Source organism: Psilocybe cubensis, chromosome 4 (genome assembly GCF_017499595.1).
Source record: "Psilocybe cubensis strain MGC-MH-2018 chromosome 4, whole genome shotgun sequence".
Lineage (NCBI taxonomy): Eukaryota > Fungi > Basidiomycota > Agaricomycetes > Agaricales > Agrocybaceae > Psilocybe > Psilocybe cubensis.
In genome coordinates this window covers 2,809,621-2,831,329 of record NC_063002.1, presented here as the reverse complement: position 1 = coordinate 2,831,329, position 21,709 = coordinate 2,809,621, and the positions used below count along the sequence as shown (strand labels likewise).

Below are 21,709 nucleotides of genomic sequence, written 5' to 3'. Positions count from 1 at the left end.
GGAGGGTAGTCTTTAGAATGAATGGTGTGCTGCCCATCATATTTCACATAGGTAGGTTGGCCGTCTGCTGCAATAAAGAGGAGATGTCCTATAGTGGGGGATATGAGGGTCTTTGCTCTGAACATTGGTGAACGATGGGGTAAAGCAGTATTTGAGTAGTATTGAACCATTAGATTTTGTGTGTTCCTATTTTAGTTAGGGTCACTTAACATTAGAAATCGCTAGATTTGTCACTTTTAGATTCAGAAGTAGTGGTGCCTGATGTATCAGATTCGCAATTATTACGATATGTAGGATTCTCTTTCATGAATTGATGATCCCTGGTGATATAGGGTAAGAGCCGTGCAGGTGCCACCTTGGCCTTATACTCCACTCCATCTAATTTGCTAACAATATAGTACCCGTTTTCATGATGCCGTTTGATAATAAATGGCCCTAAGTATTGTACTTTATGTTTGCAATTATGACTCATTTCAATGGCTATATTCCAAACCAATACTAATTCTCCAATTTTATATTTATTTCTGGATAGTTGGTGTATAAACCGCTTTTCAAATTGCTCTTTAGAAGCAAAGCAAGCTTTTTTGAAGATGTTTGAGGCCTGTTCTATGTCTTTTGGGTGTTTGCTGAGTTGCTGCATTTGCATGGCTAGTAAACGACTGATTGACATGCGGGGACAGAATCCTTCAACCATAAAAGTGGCTTTGGCCAAATCTAAGGAAAGTAAGGGGTCGGTTCTATGCAGAAGTTGATATGGGGAAAATCCTATTATACAACTAATTGTAACCCTATCAGTGAATAAGGCTTCTGACAACTTCTCAGGCCAGTGAGTGATAGGTGTTCTAGTAGTTTAGCATGACTTTATGATAGCTTCTTGTAACACAAAGTGACCACGTTCTACTACTCCATTAGCATGATGGTTGTAAGGAGTAATGCATATTTGTAGAATCTTTAGACGTTTGAGTAATATTGCAAATGCACCTTTTATTTCTCCTCCATTATCCGTGATTACATGTTCAGGTGCTCCATATTGACAATATATCTGTTCCCAAAAGAAGAGTTTTAATTCTTCTGCTGTCTTGTTTTCTAGTGCTCAAGCTTTGCATACTCCTGATAGGTCATCTTGGGCTGCAATAATACAGACTTTCTTGTCATGTGAGGTTGGCATGTGCATTATATCAAGATATATTTTTGAGAATAATTTTGTTGGAGTAGATATGGTAAGTGGAATTTCTGTTCTTTTCAAACTCCGTACTTGGCATTCATGACAGGTACATACATGATGGTGTACATCTGCTTGCATGTGTGGCCAGTAGAAATAATGTCAAAGTAGTTCATATACAGAGGTGACCCCTTTATGTCCTAGTTCCTCATGTGTTCGACGGAGTATAGCAATTTTGGATTCAAGTCGCTGAATTACTAATAATGGAGATCAAGTATCATTGCACTTGTACATCCGTTTATTCTAAATAAAAAATTGAGTTGCTTTGCTTAAAAATTTTCTTTTCTTCTGACTATCCATGAATATGGGTGTTTCTAATGTTTGTAGAAAATGTTTAATATTTTCTAAAAGAGTATTTTGTGCGGTTCTAGAAGCCAAAACCTGTTTGATGTCTGTTATTCCATTGGTCTGTATTGAGTGTGATTGCATCTAGCCAACTATCATCATCTGATTCTGCTATTTCTTCTTCTGCTAAGGGTCTTCGGGATAATGCATCTGGCCCTTTGTGATTCTGCGCAGATACATGTACCAATTCAAAAGCAAAGAACAATATTCCCTGGATCCATCTATTTATAGCTGCATTGGGTTGTAAATCTGGATTATTTAATATTCTCTTGATGTATTTTGTACCTACCTCTACCTTCAAGTTTTTGACATCTATTAAGTAAATTCTCCAGTGTTGCAGGGCCCAATATAGTCCAAATAATTCTAGCTTTGGTTGTGAGTATCTTGATTCCCTTTCACTCATTGGTATGGTTCACTCATTGGTATGGACCCAAATTGAGCTGGTCGTTTTCTACCATCTTCATCAATCTAATATAAAATCATTCCTACTGCATATTTGCCAGAATCTACTGCTAGAATGACAGGTCGTTCTGAGCAGTAGTCAATTAGCATAAGTATCAGAGCATTTGTGATTTTATTCTTAATGGTGTCAAATGCATTTTGACGCCTTTCATCCCAGATAAATTCTTTGTCTTTGTGATATAATTCTGATAAGGGTTTTACCAAAGTAGAATAATTGGGTATCCATATATGCATTGTGCCTGCTAGTCCCAAAAACCTTTGTACTTCCTGTTCGGTGGTAAGTGGAGGCTATTCCATAATTTTATTAATTTTTGCTTTGTCTGGAGATCTCCCTTGCGCGTTACATGTCTGTCCCACAATGAGTACTTCTGGAAGACATATTTGTGATTTGTTTGCTGCAAATGTAGCGCCAGATTCTTTAATCCAATGCATTACTTGGTGTACATCTTGTGCATGTTCCCAAATAAATTTTTAAATTCCAGAATTCTTGGGTATAGTTTCCGGTTCTCCATCTGCATTCAAGTACTGAGATTTTGGACACTTGATTGGTAAATCACATCAACTAAATAGGCAGTAGATTACAATGCTATGTAAACCAATACAATAAATTTTTTGTCTTACAAATGCACCCAAATTTTGGGGCCCGGTTTACAATGTTAAGTAATATTTTTATTAGCTTTACAATATCCAAACAATTATTTGTTTTACCCTGCAAAATCAAGTAAGAATTTTTGTATGTTTACGACAAGTCCGGTTGACCGGCCATTACATAACCGGTCGACATAGGGGCCAAATGTCTTGCCCCGGCGTGTGTATTAAATATAACATACGATCGCTTATTTGAAGTTTCACACACGGTAAGCGTTGTATTTCTATACGTATACATAAAATAAACACGCTAATCCGTTAAAAAATCGTCGATATCGAGCTCATCGTCGACGACGATGACCAAAACGGGCGTGGAAAAGCGCGCCGCAGTCATCAACGATGGCGGCGCGCTTCTTTTTTTCAACTACCACCACCACCACCACCACCACCAAACCTGCCACAGTGCGCCAGCGAGTCACCACTGCATTCTAATGGCATAACAAGAGTTAACGGAAGACGACAAATGGATGAGCAAGGTGAGTCTTCAATATTCAAAGTAAGTACTCACTGTTAATTTTTTTTTGCACTCCAAGGAGTACAATTCGGCCTCGCGATCGATCGCGACGGCCTCAGGCTCAACGTTGCCGTTGATGGCCGCAACGGGCACGCAAAAATCGGCGTCAACGTTGATACCGACAACAAGGTCGAGATCGTTGTCAGCGTAGAAGAGCCCATGACCGGGCGAGTCGACACCGAACCCGTCGTTTCGACCCACGGCGAAATTCGAGAGCGGGAGGAACAGGTTGTCGCAGTCGAAAATCGTATCAAGGACTCGGGGACCGTCGAAGACAGCGACGTTGAGATGCGCGATGGGGAGGGGGATGATCAGGACGTTGAGATGATGGAATAAAGGGCCCGTTCGACAGGCACTATGAGTTTACCGTGACGCGTGTACAATGAAATCAAGTTTTATTTTTCAAAACACATCCATGTGAGATTTGTATACCCCTCCCTCCCCGTATCAACGCCTCTTTGTATCTGGACGAACACGCACACGCGTGGCGCGCGCATACGCATCACATGCGTGGCGCGCGCAATACGCATCAAACGCGTGGCGCGCGCATACGCAGCACACGCGTGGCGCGCGCCAGGCACGTCCAGGTCGAAATAGACTGCAGAACTGGGTTGGGGGCGATGCTTGGTGCTGTCCTTATCGCTGAAATATAAGGGCGGTATCGTGTCGGGCTGCAGCTAAGGTGGTGTATGAGGGTTGATGTGAGGGGGGTAAGGCACGTGTCGGGCTGCAGCTAAGGTGGTGTATGAGGGTTGATGTGAGGGGGGTAAGGCACACATACGTAGTTGCACAATGAGAGAGTAGAGCCCAAAGGGCGTACAGCGATGTATAGGGATGTTACAATAAAATTTCAGTTAAATATCAATACATTTTCTTACCGAATCACGCTAAAATCAAGAAAAGTATTGTGTATTACTCGCCAAGACAAGGATACATCTAAAAAGGTGTTAGTAGAGGTACAAGAGAATCAACGACAGACTCACATAAAGCTACAGTTAGTATTCAGCGAACCCAAGTTCATCGAGGTCACCCCGGTCCTCATCCTCGTCGCTTTCCTCCTCCTCCTCCTCCTCCTCTTCAGAATCGGTATGCTGGTCGCTGTCATCTTCATTGTCATCAGAATCGGCGCTGTTTTCAGGTGCCACTTTAGCCTGGTCCTGAGCGTCTTGCTCCTGGTCTGAGGCCCCATCTGGTTCCAGATCAGGATCGGGTGCTTCATGTGCCTCGCGGCGTTTTTTGCGAGAGGCAATGTCATCTGCACGTCGGTCTTGCCTAAGAGAATTGGTAGCGGCTCGCGTGCTAGCGTGGCCAACTCCACCCCCTCTGTACAGCATGACCATGTCGCGATCCACAAAACTGTAAAAAATTAGTAAAGGGTAAGAAGTGACTAAATGTACTCACAAATTGACATAATATCTCTCCCATTCTTCCCCTTCATTATTTTCTTTGCTTCTATAAGCTACAGATAGGCCGAGAGTCGGTATTTTTCCAAGAATGAAGCGAGGAATCAAATGGGTTGCACGAATTACGAGGGATGGGTCCACAAAACCAAACGACGCAGAGTCATTGATATCACCAAACACCAACTGTGGAAGCCTTCTATATTTCCAACCGTAATGGCAATCTTCACAAACACCCAGCCATCGGACATGAAGAAAATCCACTTTGTGCTTGGAGGCACGGTAGTAATCATCAGGGGTAGATATTACCACATTGGCGTGGTAGATTCCAATGATACGGGCATACCAATAAAGATGAACCTGCTGATCTGCACCTTTGTTGCTAGCAAGTACCATGATGTCACATCGGGAAGAGTTTGGCTTCAAGGTATCTTGTATTCGACACATATCATACGAAGTATAGTTGATGCGTAGAACCTGATGTTCGTAAATTCGGTCACCGAATATTGTGATTTGGAGTCGCTCATGGGTACCAATGCTATCACTGAATTCGTTTACCCCTGATAAGCGGGCATAAAGGTGAGTTTTGAGACGAAGCATAAAGTCCTAAATACAACATTGAGTATATAAAAACAAGCGAAAAATCTGGCTTACCCTTGTCGCCGGATCGTTTTGGTTTTGTGACATCCAGGGTAGTATATCTAACTTTCAACGCACGTCTGATGAGATGTGATAATGTAAATCAGGAGGAGTGGGCTCCAGTAACTCCCTGTCCTCACACAGCAGCTTGCGTATCTCGACACGGTTAGCAGTAAACATCCGATAAAAGTTGAAGCCATATTCAAATAAAGCCTTGGAAAAAGCGTTCTATGTAATATTCTTAGACAAAATACGTAGATATGAGGAAATAAAAATATACCCGAATTGGAAAAGCAGAGGTCTGTTGCAGCAAGCCATTAACCGCCTTGCTGTTAATCTTTTTCCCCAAGAACAATGCTTTATGGGCAGTTTCGATGTCAAATTGACGAATTTTGCTGTCAACGCGAGCTAGCTTGAGCCGGTTTCGCATATCCATCTTTGATCCAACCTTTGGGACATTCATAGTTTGAATTAAACAACGTGGACACAAGCAAGTGCCGCGACACTTGCAGCAGGACTGCAGCATTCTGCTTGTACATTAGTTATCAAACGAAATAACGAGTAGATGTTGACTTACTTTTCGGGGTAGTCATTTGAACTAAAAATAAAACAGAGATACATAGCTCGACATACTCTGTCGGCCAGTTCTACGGCCTCTCCTTCAGCATACGCTCGTTTGACATCCTCATCAAGTAATAGCCCCCAGACGCCTGTATTGACCTCGCATCTCATATGGGTGAGCATTTCAGATGTCGCAGCTTTGCCAAACTGTCGCTGATGCCAATCTTGAAAAGTGTCTGTGAGCTATGACCCAAACGTTAATATGAATAGTACATGCCAGTCAATACAAACTTACTTTAGGGATATACGCAATATGGTGCGCAGCAAATTCTTTAGGTTTCCCTCTGGTGTATTTTGACTGGTTGAGGATATACATAAGGATCGGCCATATAGAAGCATCGCCAAAACTGGTCAGGTGGGTAGAATCTGAAAAAATCCCGATACCAACGACAAAGGGCTCCAGGTGTCTGTGGGGACCTATGCGTGGCTCTGACTTGATCTTTTCATACTCTTCATTGAAAATGTCCGCCACGTAGGACTCTGAGAATAAGCGTTTGGGTGGTTCGTCAGGTGAGGGACGCCAAAATTCTCTGTACGGTATGGTCGTATACGTCTCAGAGGTGCATTCTGCAAAGGCCTGTTTGATAACTTCTAGAGGTTTTTGATACATGACGTTTTCAACAACAAATTGAGGAGCCTCCTCTTCCGAATCGAATATGAAACCGTCGCATGGCACTGGTATTGAAAAGCTGCCCTTGATCCACCCAGCTTCCGGTCAACACACTTCTGACAAAGTAGAATCTGTAGAATTTTTTTGGGTGGAGATTTCGTCCAGACGTGCTGCCTCTTGAGCAGTAGAAAAGGAGGAATCAAAGTCCTTGGGGTCAAAATCCGGGTCCAGTACGACTTGGTGAATCAATTTGTCGGTATCAGCGTAGGATTTAGTACCGTGGCCGTTGTAAAACCAAGACATGATAAGTTGAGTAGAACGATTTTTGAATAGCAAGCTCTTGTTGTCTTTTGGCTCAGAATCCAAGAACCAATCCGAAGGTAGGGCCATTGGTGTTCCCTCTGACGCCTTTCTCAAAGAGTCGGCTGGGTCTTTGGCAATATTTGGAGAATCGGACACTGATGACAGTGTGAAATGTTCATCAGGAGTAATAGAAGGGGGACTATAGGTATACTCTCAAAATATCCCATAGCCATTCATTGGTGTTCGATACAGACTCTCCACAGATGGAGGTTCCTGAGGCTGAGGTGGTTCCTCCTCCACGACTGGTGGTATAATTAGAGGAGGTTTGGGTGGGACCTCGTCTCGGAAGCGCTGTGGCAATCTAATAACGCGTGGAGGAAGTCCTCTGGGCCATTCAATGGGAGGTGGTGGTGTCGGGGGATGTGGTGGTGGTGTTGGTGATTTAGGTGGAGGCGCAGGGGGCATTGGAGGTGGTACCATATCCACATCGAGATACTCATGATGGACATCAACGTCCATAGGCCCGGGCTCATTATTCAGGGTTGCCTGGTGCGAAGAACCACTGGCAACATTACTGTTCTGATTCTGCCTGCTGAAGTTTTCCTGGAACCCCTTCAGGACCTTGCTCATTGCAGCAGGATATTTTTTACATTTGTTGGTATGCTGCTTCAAGGAGCGACCTGGTACAAAGAGTTTATGGCACCCTAAGCAGGGTCTTTTTTCGTTGGACATAATTACGGCCTGCTGAAGTACAACTATCCATGCAATGAGCCTGGATAGGGAGTAGAAAATCCTTGCCCAAGCAATGAGCCTGGGCAGAGTAACGATACCCTTATCCCAGCAATGAGCCTGGATAGGGGGGATATCCTTGCCCAAGCAATGAGCCTGGGCAGGCGAACGACACCCTTATCCCAGCAATGAGCCTGGATAGGGGGTAGAAAATCCTTGTCCTAGCAATAAGCCTGGACAGTGGATAGGAAGCTCTTATCCCGGCAATGAGCCTGGATAGCGAGCCACCAATTCGTTCTGACCCAAGCAATGAGCCTGGGTAGAGCAAATAAGGAGAGTGCAGACATCAACCTCACGTGTGATAGGGCGCGGTGTCGGAGTTCAAAACTTAGCGGAGTTTTGATTGGCCTAACCAGCTTACTGTAAGCAATCTCATGTTTTTTTTATGTTTTTTGGGCTCAGAATTGATTCACACATGTTTCGATGCAGGTCCAAACAATTTTTTCCGTGGTATACATGATATCTGACCAATAGTCTGTACGAAGAAATATAGATAGTATACATAAAATTTGTTTTGTAGTATGTACAAAGGCAAAAATACACTGTGAGTAGTGGTGTAGATCCGTGAATGAAGAAACAAGAAAAATGTGCTACCTATCTACGAGGATTCCTGGTTATGGGGATATGTTCATGGACAAATGCCGCTGATTGAGCTCGCACCGATTCCCTTAGAATACGGACTGGCTTATTTTTGAGAAGGCTCTTCCAGTCTTGAAGCGTTAAAGGTTGCGCTTTGCCATTTCAAATTAATTCCAGCCTAGTCTGGTACCAGTACTCGTTGCGTTCAGTCCATTCCAGCCATCCTATCCCATTCTTGTCGATTTCATTCCATACCGCCGGGGGAGGAAACCAAGACTTGACTCCGACCTGATTTTTAAAATCTAAAAACGACATTAAATAGAGCAATCAGTTAAATGTAGTGAACACTTACCCGTCATGAGAGAATACGACCCGATAATAATCGCAATATCGTGTTCTGTAAGCCCGTCATTGCAGTAAGCCAGCAACTCGGCCTCTGGATTAGCGACATATCCGCGTCCATTTCTCAGCAATTCTACTGATGGGCCCTGGAGAACAGACTCTGTGCTCAGATACTCTTTGGCGATTCGTCCTACTATTCCACCCATGAGTAGCGCTGCACGACCGCGTTGTTGGTCCAGTATCTGCCGACAGGCCAGCATTGAGGACTCATAGTCGTCGTTGGTAAACTTGTAGCTGACTTTGCGGTAAAAGATAACTTCCTTGTAGGGTTGATGCACCTGAACCACATTTTTACGCCCGACAAGAGTTCGAAACTGCACTCCTTTGGACAAAAGTCTGTGTGCCACACTGACAACTGTATGCCCAGGATGGGACTGGAAGACTCGTAAGACATATAAAGCAGCCTCTGGGGTTTCGACTCCAATACTCCAATCAGCAGACATTCTGTCGGACTTTTCCTGAGGTGCACGTATGTCGTGATGAGCGAAAACAAATAGATTTGGGATGGGCCGATGGATAAGGCTGAGATTCCCTAAAACTTGAAGGGATAGGTAATTTTGCGGGTGGAGATCGTGAATGTCTTGAGGGAGCGGACGGTCAGTTGACCCCATCAAACCGTCATGAAACTGACAGATGAGTTGACGATCCGTGTTTGAGACAAACTGTTCTGCCCCATCCTTTCTAAACCTGTCAGGGCAACACTATAATCAGTGTGACAAGGCCACCAACAAAGATTAAGCAAGAGAGAGAGAGAGCAGAGGGAGAGTAAGAGAGCAAAGAGAGAATAAGAGAGTGAGAGAGATTCAATGGTTCTAAGAGATCACACCAATGATAGTGGATATCCTAAGAGATTGAAGCTGAAGCTACAGCTACCTACAAGTCCAGTATTTATACTCTACAGCTATTCTAGAATATTCCCTACATTACATCATAAAGGAAGGTTAAAGAATAAAAGTGACATCATATAGAAAAAGGATGAGTAAGACTAGGAATCATATAGAATTTACTAGAAAGAAGTGGAGCAAAAAGGCTGTGATGAAAGAAATAAACTATCTAATCAGATAATTGATAAGATAATGAAAGGGTAAGATAATTCTGTGAAGATAAAGAGGGGAAACTGGAGAAACCCTGACATCACCCCCTCTCTAAGGCACATTTTCCACAATGTGCACATGGATGGGTTAGTTTAGAGGGTTTAAGAAGAGGAGGAGGTTCAGTAAAGTTAATAATAGGAGTGAAAGAAAGTCTATCAAAGGTCACAGCAGAAATCCTTCTAGGTGCTGAAGGATGTTTGGCATGGAAGTCCTTGATAGCCTTAGAAGCATTTTTCAAATGCTCTGCAGGCTCCCAAGTGCATTCTTCATTAGGGTAGTTCTTCCACTTGACCAAATATTGAAGTTTGTTTCTAAAAAGTCTGCTGTCCTTGATAAATTCAACTTCCCACTCAGGATTTTCTCCTTGAATGATAGGAGGTGGTCTAGAAGGAGGCTTTCTTCCTACAATATCTGGGTGATAAGGTAGAAGTTTAACCACATTGAACACTGGATGGATTTTCATGGTAGATGGCAGCTTAAGCTCATAGGCATTAGGGCTAATAACTTTGGTAATTTTGTAAGGCCCATATCTTTTATCATCCAATTTCTTGGAGGGCCTATCAGTTTTGAGGTCCTTGCCATCCAACCATACCAAATCCCCAACTTTGTACTGAGTTGGAGTACCTCTGTGTCTATTATAGAATTTAGCCATATCATCAGCAGCTTTTCTAAGTGCAGACTCTGCTTCTTTCCTGGCTTCTTCCATATTTTTCACAAAGGTATCCACAGTGTCCATTTTACTATCTCTAAGGGGTTCAGTGCCCATTCTGGGATGTCTGCCATTATTGAGCATGAATGGTGTCTGCCTGGTTGAAGCCTGAACTCTATTGTTATAAGAGAATTCAGCTAGAGCTAACCATTCAACCCAATCATCTTGTCTATGGTTTATAAAGAGTCTAAGATACTGCTCAATTTCTTGGTTAACTCTTTCAGTCTGACCATCAGTTTGGGGATGGTAGGCTGTAGATGAAGCTGTCTGGATACCAAGTATTGAGTTGAGTTCTTTCATAAACCTTGAGACAAACTGTGGACCTCTATCACACAGAATTTTAATGGGTAAGCCATGGTGTTTCCAGACATAATCTCTGTATAGTCTGGCTGTCCCTTCAGAAGTGACTTCATCTGTGGTAGGGATAATGTGGATCATTTTACTAAGTCTATCCACAACCACCATAATGGCATTATACCCTTGACATTCTGGTAACCCCATAATAAAGTCCACAGAGATGCATTGCCAGACATCAGAGGGAATCTCAGTAGGAATTAAAAGGCCAAGAGGTTTGGCTGGAAAGGTTTTGGTTCTGTTGCATCTATCACAACCTCTGATATAGGCTGCAATAAAATGTGACATTCCTGGCCACCAATAATTCCTAGAGACTAGCTCAATTGTCTTCCATTTCCCTGGATGTCCAGCAATGAAGGCATCATGGTGCAGTTCCACAATCTTTCTTCTAAGATCTTTGTCCTTGGGAACATACACCTTCCCCCTGTAGAGAATAAGGCCTTGTTCTTCTGACCATTCCTGTCCTTCAATCTTCTTGGTAGAAGATTTCTTGAGCTCCTGAACTGCCTTGACCACCTTTTCATCCATCTCCTTAGCTTCTCTAATCTTCTTAAGAAGATCATTTTCTGCACCAGTAATGGTAGCATGACCCTGCTTGAGAGCCTGGATTTTAAAGTAGGAAGGTTTGAGGAGAACTACATTTTGGTTATCATTCTCTCCCTTTTTATGATCTGGTCTCCTAGACAAAGCATCTGGCTTAAGAGATCTTTTACCAGGCCTATGATGAAGAGTAAAATCAAATCTGGACAGGAAGAGTGACCATCTGGCTTGCCTTCTGCTGAGCTTTTGGGCAACCATAAAGTACTCTAAGTTTTTGTGGTCTGTCCAAATCTCAAAGGAATGTTGGGTTCCTTCAAGATAATGTCTCCATTCATCTAGTGCTCTGATAATAGCCAGCATCTCTTTGTCATGGATCTCATAATTCCTTTCTACTTCAGATAGACTCTTAGACATAAAGGCTACAGGATGCCATTTCCCATCTGATCCTTCCTGAGATAAAACAGCCCCAGTAGCATAATCTGAACTGTCTGCTTCAACTTTATATGGCTTGTTATCATCAGGGAAAATCAAGACAGGTGAAGAAGTGACTTTCTTCTTTAACTGGTCAAAGGCTTCCTGCTGTCTAAGACTCCATCTCCAGACTGTTCCTTTCTTTGTCAATTCATGAAGGGGCTTAGCAATGTCTGCAAAATCCTTTATGAACCTTCTATAAAAATTAACAAATCCCAAGAATGATTGGACATCCTTGACATTTTCAGGTTCAGGCCATTTAGAAACTCCCTCTACCTTGACAGGATCCATCTCAATCCTGCCTTGTGAAATGATTAGTCCAAGATATTCAATCTTTTCCTTTTCAAATTCACATTTCTCTGCTTTAAGGTAGAGTTTGTTCTGTTCTAGGATTTGCAGAACTTGCTTGACTACCTCTCTATGATGATCAAGAGTCTCAGTGAAAATTAAAATGTCATCCATGTAGACAATGACAACATTTCCATCAATGAGCTCAATAAAGATATCATTCATCATAGTTTGGAAGGTAGCAGGACTATTGGTTAAACCAAAGAACATGACCAATGGTTCAAACAGCCCTCTATTGGTTCTAAAGGCTGCTTTCCATTCATCTCCCTTTTTGATTCTGACATTGTTAAATCCCCACCTAACATCAAGTTTGGTGAAGTATTTGGCTTTGCTGAGTTTGGTGATGATGTCAGAAATCAATGGAAGGGGGTAGGAGTTCTTGATGGTCATTTCATTCAGTTTCCTATAGTCCTGGACAAGCCTAAGAGATCCATCCTTCTTCTTGACAAAGAATACAGGGGAGGCCATAGGTGACTTGGAGGGTCTAATCCTGCCAGACTTCAGATTTTCCTCTAAAAAGGCATCAAGTTCCTTTTGTTCATTGGGAGAAAGAGGATAAATCTTGGATCTGTAAGGTTCAGAACCAGGTTTTAGCTCAATAGCATGATCCCAAGGCTTTCTGTCTGGTAGCCTATCAAAAGATTCCTTTGAAAAAACACCTTTAAACTGATGATAGTGCTTAGGAACAGTTTCTTCAAAGGTTTTCTTAGGGGAATCAGCTTGCTGATGAGACTCTTCTGCTAATCTTTGAGACATAGTAGAAGTAGCATTAATAGACTGCTTCTGAGGATGAAGGTATGAGATAAAAATTCTATCCTCAGGCTCAATCTCAGAATCAGAAGAATCTTCAATAGAATCATCTTCTTCTTCATCAAATTGAGGGAGTTTCCTCCTTTTGACTGCAGCTATTCTCTGCCTCTTTCTTCTGGCTCTTTTGGCTTCCATTTGGCAGTCAGAGGGACATCTAATAAACTGGACATCCCCTGTCTTCCAATCAACATCTGGATTATGGTGCCAAAGCCAAGTATGTCCAATGATAGCAGATTTGTCTCCCAAGTCACAAACAGCAAAGGTGGCCCTTTCTGTATGGTTTTTGTGTACCATAATTAAGTCTACTTCCTCATGGATAGAGCCACTCTTGTTGAGAGTACCATCAACATTATAGACTGGAATGGCTCTAGGAAGTTTCCTTGTGTTGAGATTATGATACTTCACAAAACCAGAATGCAGAAAGAGGCCAGTAGCTCCAGAATCAAGCAAAGCATCAACAGATAACCTTTTCTCTGTGTCCATTGTCTTTAAGATGACAGACAAATGGGTAGAGGTTTTAGGATTATGGTTGAGGATGTAGATCTTTTCAGGGAAGGTAGAAAGAGAGGAAGAAGAAGACATGATTTCTGCACCAGAATCTGAAGACTGAGGATCAAGTCTGTCAATTTCATTTTCTAGTACATTAAATCTATTCCATTGGGACATGTCTTTCACCAATGGTGCTTCTAAAAATTTTTCTTTTCCTCATCTTTCTGCTCCTTGCCTTCCAAGATTAATTTCCCAAAGTAGTCAGCCAGTTCTTCATGGGTCATAGCATTGATGTTAACTGATGACCTGCAGTTTACAGCCTTATGACCAGGCTTTCTGCACTTGAAGCAAACAATTGGCCTAACTGACTTCCATCCAGAGTCAACCTCCATGGGAACTACATCTGGTTGCTTTGCCTGAGCACCAAAGGTCCTTGAGCTGCTGTTGGAAAAGACTGGAGGATTTGGAGTAGGCTTAGGAACAGCCTTGGGAGTTGGGGCTTTAAGGAAGGGAGAAGAAGAGGAGGAGGAAAGAGACTTGGTAAAGGCCTCACTCTGTCTCCACTGCCTATCTAGCCTAGTACTCCATTTAATCCATCCATCCAAGGTTTTGGGCATATCAGGAACATAGTAGACTGCATTCCTGAGATTTTCATTAAGCCCAGCCTTGAATTGGTCTACCAAAGCAGCATCATTATACCCAGTATCTGAGATCAGAGCCCTGAAGCTAGCAACATACTCATCAGCAGTCTGTCTGCCTTGCTTGAGCATGTGCATTTTATGCTTAGCTGTGTTGGAGGGGTCTGGATCTGCAAACACTTCCCTAAATTCATAAACAAAGTCAGCCCAAAGACCTTCTTGGGACTGAGCATTGTCTATTACTTTAGTCTTCTCATATGCCCACTTCCCAGCAGTACCTCCTTTCATATGAGATAGAGCACAAATAACTTTCTGAAAGTCATCTGTAATCCCTTTCCCATAGAAATATAATTTAAGCTGACTGAGGAAGTTTTCTGCCTTCTCCATAGAACCATCAAATGGATCTGGAGGTGAGACTTTAATGGCAGAGTGTGAACAGGAAGGGGCAACATGAGGGGTAGGGAAAGAGTGAATATCTAGAGCAGCAGGTGGTGGTGGTGGTGGTGGTGATGGTGACTGACTGACTGGTTGCTGAGGGTGTGGTGGAGTGGATAATGACTGCTGCTGCTGTCTAAGAAAATTCAACTCTTGGGTAAGGAGCTGGACCTGATGCATGAGCTCTTCCACAGAAGGAGTGGTGGGAGGCAATTGGGAGGGGTCCATGTCCATGGGTAGGGGTAGGTAGGCTCTCTGATGTGTGTGTGGGAGAAGCTATCTACTGAAAGTGCCCTTGAAACTATACTAAGTATTCTAAAAAAAAAAAATATCTATCTACTGGATACCCAGTTGTCACACCACTCAGGGCTCTAAACCTAGGATCACAGGGTTACTGGATATTTCCTAGACCACCAAAAACAGAACACTAGTAGGACTGTGTCTGCCCCAACAGTTGGTATCCCTATCTACTAAGTTCACACACAGCACACAACAGAGAGTAGGAAAGATGATGAGCCAAAGGTCTTGAGGAAAGGTCTTGAGGAGGATGTTGAAGATTGGTGGAGATGTAGAGAGTGGTAAGAAGATTGGTGAAGAGGTTGATGAAGAGGTTGGTGGGTTGGAAGTGGAGGAAGAAGGTTGAGGTAATGGTGTTGAAGAGGTTGAAGAGGTGAAGAGTTTGGTGTTGAAAGAGAGATGGTGGAGTTGTCTTGAGAGAGCTTCAATCTTCTGTCAGGGCAACACTATAATCAGTGTGACAAGGCCACCAACAAAGATTAAGCAAGAGAGAGAGAGAGCAGAGGGAGAGTAAGAGAGCAAAGAGAGAATAAGAGAGTGAGAGAGATTCAATGGTTCTAAGAGATCACACCAATGATAGTGGATATCCTAAGAGATTGAAGCTGAAGCTACAGCTACCTACAAGTCCAGTATTTATACTCTACAGCTATTCTAGAATATTCCCTACATTACATCATAAAGGAAGGTTAAAGAATAAAAGTGACATCATATAGAAAAAGGATGAGTAAGACTAGGAATCATATAGAATTTACTAGAAAGAAGTGGAGCAAAAAGGCTGTGATGAAAGAAATAAACTATCTAATCAGATAATTGATAAGATAATGAAAGGGTAAGATAATTCTGTGAAGATAAAGAGGGGAAACTGGAGAAACCCTGACAAAACCCAAAGTGTTGACAGGCGTGTTTCCAGCCTTCCGGTGTCTTATCCTCCTTCTTTGGGACTACAGAGGCTACGAATCCATAGCTGTATCGCAAGTTGGAGATGAGGTCGGCAGTGTCCCAATCGTAATCGTGGATTTTCGAAGCTTCATCAGTGTCGGTATCCATGGTGGAGGGGCCCGGCTCTGGACGATGTACCAGAGGCTGGGAAGGCCCCTCCTGAAATTCCTCCGTGTCCATGGGGAATGTTTCGTACTGAGTTTCATGAGAGGAAGTCACACCACCCGAGGAAGAGTCTACACAGGGTTCTGGGATGACGGGAACGGATTCCACACGGGGTACATCGTTGTCGGGGATGATGGACTGGGGATTGATGCGGGCGGCTTGGATAGGATAGTCGTAGATATAACCGTCCTTCCTAGGAGGGGGGTCCACAAATTGCAGATATTTTCGTGGCAAATCCACTTCATCAAAAATGTCCCACTCGTTTGAGACTGCATTGTATGTTCGTTGAGAGGGAGGCACCTTTGCGAACAGTCTCTCGTGCTTTGATTGAAGGAGGCAAACTCGCATGTATAATTTCTTCCCCCCCGGCGTCGTGACACTTTTCCACCTATAGACCAATGTGTTGTACCCCGGGAGGGCCTCCTCTCTTTGAAGCCTTTTGATCTTTGCGTCCTCGGTCTCAGTCGCAATGATAAAGCGCTGGTTTCTCTCGTGTTTCTCCAAGAATATTGAGACGTGGTCGTACAACTCTCCTCTCCGGTGGTAGTCACCTTTGTCCATCCAATCGTGAGTGGGGAGATTTGCTATGGCTCGCTTGGCCTCTGCGAGGTCCATGTCCATGGCTCGGCTTACTATCTCCCTCAATTCTGCAACCGTGGCCTCCATCTGGTTCTCCTCCATAGCCGCCTTGACCTTGTCGGTTTGCGAGGCAAATTTTTCATACATATATTTTGTGACCAACGACGTACTGTGTTCCATTCTCAATATATGTTTGGTGGAGTGCAGCGGGCGATCATGAAATCGAAAGTAAGACCTAAGGATTAGGCCAGCGAGAGGAACACTGGGGAATCGGTTCAGAAACTTCTCAAGGGCATCCCAAACAAGGTTTGCAGGAGGCTCAAGATAGCAAAGGGTGGGGTTGTTTATGATGGCCTGTTCTGCGATGGCACACCACGGAAAGAAAACAGGAATCTGCTGGTCCAGGAAGAACTGTATCTCGGGCCTCCGATTGTCATATTCATACCAGGGAATAACTATCCCTGCACGCTGAGTGTCGGGTGAGAATACACACGCTGGCGATGTTAAAAGCCCGTACAACCAGGATCGCTGTAGCATCGGAACCTCCTCGAGCAGCCTGGTATACCATCGGGGTAGTAACTCGCCCTTCTCTCTCACCATCTTTCCTGCACAATACTTGTCATACTTTGCACACGCAGCGAAATATGCAAAGAATCCCATCCATACGGCAAACCAATCTCGCGCCAATTTAATCTGGCGATAAGCTTCTTCTTTTGATGTGTAGGGCTCATCGTATTTAAAGATGGAAGGCGGGGGTGGTTGACTGGCTGGTACGTGGTACCATAGCTTCATTTTGTGCGCAGCTTCTAGTAAACATTGTTCCTTAAACCGCCAATGCTTTATAGTATGAATTTCGAGCTGGTAGAGAGTGGGACCGGGTGGAGTATTATAGCTAGGAGTTACATCCAGCTCAGGCTGTCAGGTAAAGGTGTCGAAGGGGTCGGAGATAAAGGATGGGTTGAGCGGTATGAAGGACATCCACCCAAAGGTGTCTGTCCACCAGACAGGATGCTTAACAGAGGTGGGATCTGGCTCTGCACGTTCGGGGAATGGGTGGGGGTGATTCCGCTCTGGGGTCTTGATACGGACTGGTCAGTTACAATTGGGAGAGTAGTAAATTATACCGTCTTGTAGGAAGACGGAGCCCTGGGACCAGTCAAAAGAGGGCGTAGTCTGTTGTACGTAGAATTAGCAACCAAATACACCTCGATATTGTAAGATATATATGGGGGGCATTATGGATAGTCAGGGGAGCAGGAATTCCAATTTATCGGTGCGTACTGCCCTGGCAATGAGCCTGGGTAGTTTAAGCGTACTGCCCTAGCAATGAGCCTGGGTAGTTTATGAGTTCTGCCTAAGCAATGAGCCTGGGTAGTGTCTCGCGTTCTACCCTAGCAATGAGCCTGGGTAGGTTGCGCGTACTGCCCGAGCAATGAGCCTGGGTAGTGAGGCTGCCCGAGCAATGAGCCTGGGTAGCGAAGAAGAACCAATGACGCAGGAACGTGTTGAGATCACCACGTGTGTCGGAGTTTGAAATTGCCATCAGGCGGAATCTGAATTTGGGTAGGGGTTCCGTTTGTTGGCTCTGTTGACTTCCGCACCACTACCACCCTTCAACCCACAGAAATACCTGGGGGTTCGTTGGGTGGCAGCCTGCTGACTACAGTGATTCCGTAGTCTGTAGGCTGCTCAAGTCGGTGCCCACATCCTTCAACCCACGGAAATACCTGGGGGTTCGTTGGGTGGCAGCCTGCTGACTACGGTGATTCCGTAGTCTGTAGGCTGCTCAAGTCGGTGCCCACATCCTTCAACCCACGGAGATACCTGGGGATTCGTTGGGTGGCAGCCTGCTGACTACGGTGATTCCGTAGTCTGTAGGCTGCTCAAGTCGGTGCTCACACCCTTCAACCCACGGAAATACCTAGGGGTTCGTTTGGTGTGCGTATACACCCCTTCTCGTTGTCGAAAGCCCTGGCCACAAGCTTCAACACACGGATATACCTGGGGCGTCTTGGGTGGCTACCTCCTGGCTATGGTGATTCGCGGTGGGCTATTTTTATCCTCTGACAGCTCGCTGTCGATGGCAATCGCGCCTCCTTCGCCCGCTAGTTATGGCAATGGCGCGGAATAGCGCGGACATCTGTACCTCCTCAGGTGTCCATTACATAACCATTGCGCTCGGTATATGCGGAAGGGAGTTTTTTTCATCCCTTTTCTTCCCGTACCACCACCATCCACCACCATGCTCACCCCGACCCAGATTGAAAAAGCCCTCATGGCTATCAACACCAACAAAGAACTCGAGTAAGCCTGAATCCCCCCCTCCCCCGTCCCCGTGCGCGTTAACCGCTAACGTTATTTGTAGATGCCCCGAACTAGCAGACACTCTGAAGGGCGCGAGATGGATTCACCAGTCCATCAACCCATTTTTGAACGTAAAGAGCGTCATCCAAGAGGGTCTTGAGTTTCTGGCCAACCATATAACGGATGGTATGACCCGACAACAAATATTGGAGTAAGTATATGCGCCTTTTTTTTTCTGGGGCATTTATTTATGCATATATTAGTTTACAACCCAAGCTCTGGTCCTTTTATGAGATGCAGGACTTAATGCCCGACCTTATGGATATCATCAAGAAGTGCAAGGACAATTCTGCCTTGATTGGCAAAGTCATTGATTTGGTAAGAATTTTGTGAGGTCGCATGTACAGATCGACTAACCATACTTGTAAGGTATCGAGTGCTGCAGCTCATTCGCGATCCGACGATCTCTTCAAGGCACATAAGTTGATCCCGGAGTTGATCCTATTTGATCTGAGGGTCCCACTTGACCTACAGGCCTACAAACTGGCCTGTGCCAGGGTGAACCGGGGCTATAAACACCCTGCATACGCCGCTCTTTTAATCCCACGTGTCAAGTTCGCCGAGCTCGCCGACCTCAATGCGCGTGAAATTCTGTAAGTCGGCTTGTTATTTTCTGCGAATATGAGTTGATTTATTTGTGGATAGCGTGCAATGTGAATCACTCGAAGCCGATACCAAAAATGGAGACGCGCTGGATTAGCCAGCTTGCTTGTATGACCCTGACATCCCATTTGACATAGACAACGAGGTCCAAGGTCTGTTTTGACCACTCTTGGGTCCCCAAGTAAGTTTTTTTTTATGTTTTGACATGTCATTGATACATATTGGCACTCTAGTTCGTCCAACGTATGCTTGTAGGCGAGGCCAACAGGCTTGGAAGACGTGCCAGCAAAGGACAGATTCACAAAGTATATGAACTAACGATAAGACTCATATGTTATTATTGCATGATGGTAAGTGGACATTGCCAGTAGTCTGTCAGTGCTAACCTCCTTCAAAGCTTGTCATTGCAATCAGCGGTAAGACTTGGCCTGAGGCGAAAAGCATTTTGAAGGCCGACCGCCTCTACGCATTTATTCTGACGCTTCTGTCGGGTCTTTCTGATGACAATACGTGGGCCAAGGAGACTGTGGCTTGGTGGCAAGAGTAAGCATGCCTTACGCGCTTGATTTTATGCTAATGAATTTCTAGGAACATTATCTTACCATCTGAGCCCGTGGATCATGACAAGAAGTCGTCCTCTTTGGAAGGTAGTGCACGCGACGGACGCCTCAGAGACCCGGTAGAACGGCGTAAAGCTCAAATGGCCGCTGCGGCTCAAGCACCTGCACCTGCTCGTGCACCTGCACCCGCATCCCCTCGTGCACCCACACCCGAACCTGCTCGTGTACCCACACCCGCACCTGCATCTCCTCAAGCACGCGCACCCTCCTCCCACCCCGCCCTAGATAATGGGTCTGCACCAGCGCTAGCTAAAGCATTTGCAGCTGTTTCACTGGCGGAACCTGTGCCTCAACAAGTCTCCCATCGCCGAATGGCATTAAACGCGATTAGGATCCCTTCAGAATCCCCCCCTGACCTCCCTTCTGAGGATTCTTCCTCTCTTTCTTCCGAAAACAAACGCTCCCCTTCCCCACCAGCCCCGATCAAGATCAAGGTGCGTTTTCATTCGAGATTGGTTCATTACACTAATATTATGATTAGCTCCCTGCAAAGAGGAAAGCGGCGCCACGCCGCCCTGGTCCAAAGCGTAAAGACGTGAGTGTATTTATTACATTCTCTATCTAGGGCTCATATTAGCTACAGGCACCACCTTCAGACCCCTTCGAGACTGGGGATGAGGCCCTGCCTACTCCCAATTCTGACGCCACTGCCGCCGACGGTGAAGAACCACCAGCTAAAAAGGCCAAGAAAGGTGCCCAGACCATGGGAACGCGCCAACCTATCAAACGTAAGGCTAAGAAATTCTGATGTCTCTCATTGCTGTAATTATTGCTCTGCTCTGCCCTGCTTTACATACCATGCCTGTACTTTTATTACTGAATAAATAAATTTGTTCTATTATAATCTGCTGGGTGCCTCAAAATCCCATTCAATCCTCCTTATCATTGAGAAACCCAATAAATTCTCGCAATGTTTTATAACGCTCTTGATTCCTTGTCATCTCATACAGTAATTTGTTGAGATTATAAACTAGCCGCTTATTCTTTCATATTGCAATACCCAAAAATATTGTAAACCTCAAATTAATTTATTCACACTGCAATATTTCCGGTTTCTCACAACATTTCAAGAGGGTTGTAACGCAGTGCGAGAATTTTGAATAAAAAAATATTTAATTGGGTTTACAATGCTTTGTAATCTACCCGCACTTTTTATAGATGGCATCTATAAAAATATTGGCTACATGTGGTATCTCCGGTTGTAATACAATGACCATGCACTTCTGAAATTTGGTTGGGGAGTTTGTAAATCCGGTAGGTAAAGATGTGATTTTTAGAAGTCCCAACAAAGTCATAAAAGCAGTCAAATCTCAACTTCGTGGATGAATTTTGCGAGCATCAAAGCTCCAAAACAAATCAAACACTATATAGCATTGTCGTCCAGCAAAGCTATCCACAAAATCATCTACTATAGGCAGTGTTCCTGCATTGTAGATTGCTACCTGATTAAAAGGTTGCAAATCATGAATGATTTGAAGCTTGCCATTTTTTTTAAGTACTACAAACCAGCGTGAGTAATAAAATGACTGACTTTATTTGTAAACTCCGGCATCCATTTTTAACTTGATGATTTCTATAACCTTGTCACGCAAGCCAAGCAGAATTAGAATGTTTCGCTCTTCTCATAAAGAATGTGCAATAGTTGGAATAATATATGAGGAAAAATATGATTCCTTTAAAGTTCCACATTCAATGTCTTCAAAAGCAATTCCATCCTCGT

The 21,709-nt window shown here is 44.2% G+C and overlaps 5 protein-coding genes across 5 annotated transcripts; 2 read left to right on the top strand and 3 right to left on the bottom strand.

Moving 5' to 3' along the window:
- Positions 1-3,140: 3,140 nt before the first annotated feature.
- Positions 3,141-3,527, top strand: JR316_0005136 (uncharacterized protein; the record flags this gene model as incomplete). Its single annotated transcript, XM_047890900.1, has 2 exons — positions 3,141-3,153; positions 3,211-3,527. The coding sequence occupies 2 exons, from the start codon at positions 3,141-3,143 to the stop codon at positions 3,525-3,527; spliced, it is 330 nt and encodes a 109-aa protein (XP_047750661.1).
- Positions 3,528-4,186: 659 nt separating this feature from the next.
- On the bottom strand, positions 4,187-7,394 carry JR316_0005135 (uncharacterized protein; the record flags this gene model as incomplete). The annotated part of the gene is made up of 8 exons (XM_047890899.1): positions 4,187-4,547; positions 4,593-5,197; positions 5,309-5,458; positions 5,511-5,678; positions 5,864-6,034; positions 6,087-6,545; positions 6,576-6,919; positions 7,019-7,394. 8 exons carry the CDS (start codon positions 7,392-7,394, stop codon positions 4,187-4,189), a joined length of 2,634 nt encoding a protein of 877 aa, XP_047750660.1.
- Positions 7,395-8,294: 900 nt separating this feature from the next.
- On the bottom strand, positions 8,295-8,977 carry JR316_0005134 (uncharacterized protein; the record flags this gene model as incomplete). Its single annotated transcript, XM_047890898.1, has 2 exons — positions 8,295-8,434; positions 8,485-8,977. The coding sequence occupies 2 exons, from the start codon at positions 8,975-8,977 to the stop codon at positions 8,295-8,297; spliced, it is 633 nt and encodes a 210-aa protein (XP_047750659.1).
- Positions 8,978-15,517: 6,540 nt separating this feature from the next.
- On the bottom strand, positions 15,518-17,194 carry JR316_0005133 (uncharacterized protein; the record flags this gene model as incomplete). The annotated part of the gene is made up of 1 exon (XM_047890897.1): positions 15,518-17,194. The coding sequence occupies one exon, from the start codon at positions 17,192-17,194 to the stop codon at positions 15,518-15,520; it is 1,677 nt and encodes a 558-aa protein (XP_047750658.1).
- A 1,450-nt stretch (positions 17,195-18,644) lies between these two features.
- Positions 18,645-20,737, top strand: JR316_0005132 (uncharacterized protein; the record flags this gene model as incomplete). The annotated part of the gene is made up of 8 exons (XM_047890896.1): positions 18,645-18,706; positions 18,768-18,917; positions 18,970-19,084; positions 19,136-19,345; positions 19,767-19,912; positions 19,958-20,423; positions 20,471-20,524; positions 20,573-20,737. 8 exons carry the CDS (start codon positions 18,645-18,647, stop codon positions 20,735-20,737), a joined length of 1,368 nt encoding a protein of 455 aa, XP_047750657.1.
- Positions 20,738-21,709: the final 972 nt, after the last annotated feature.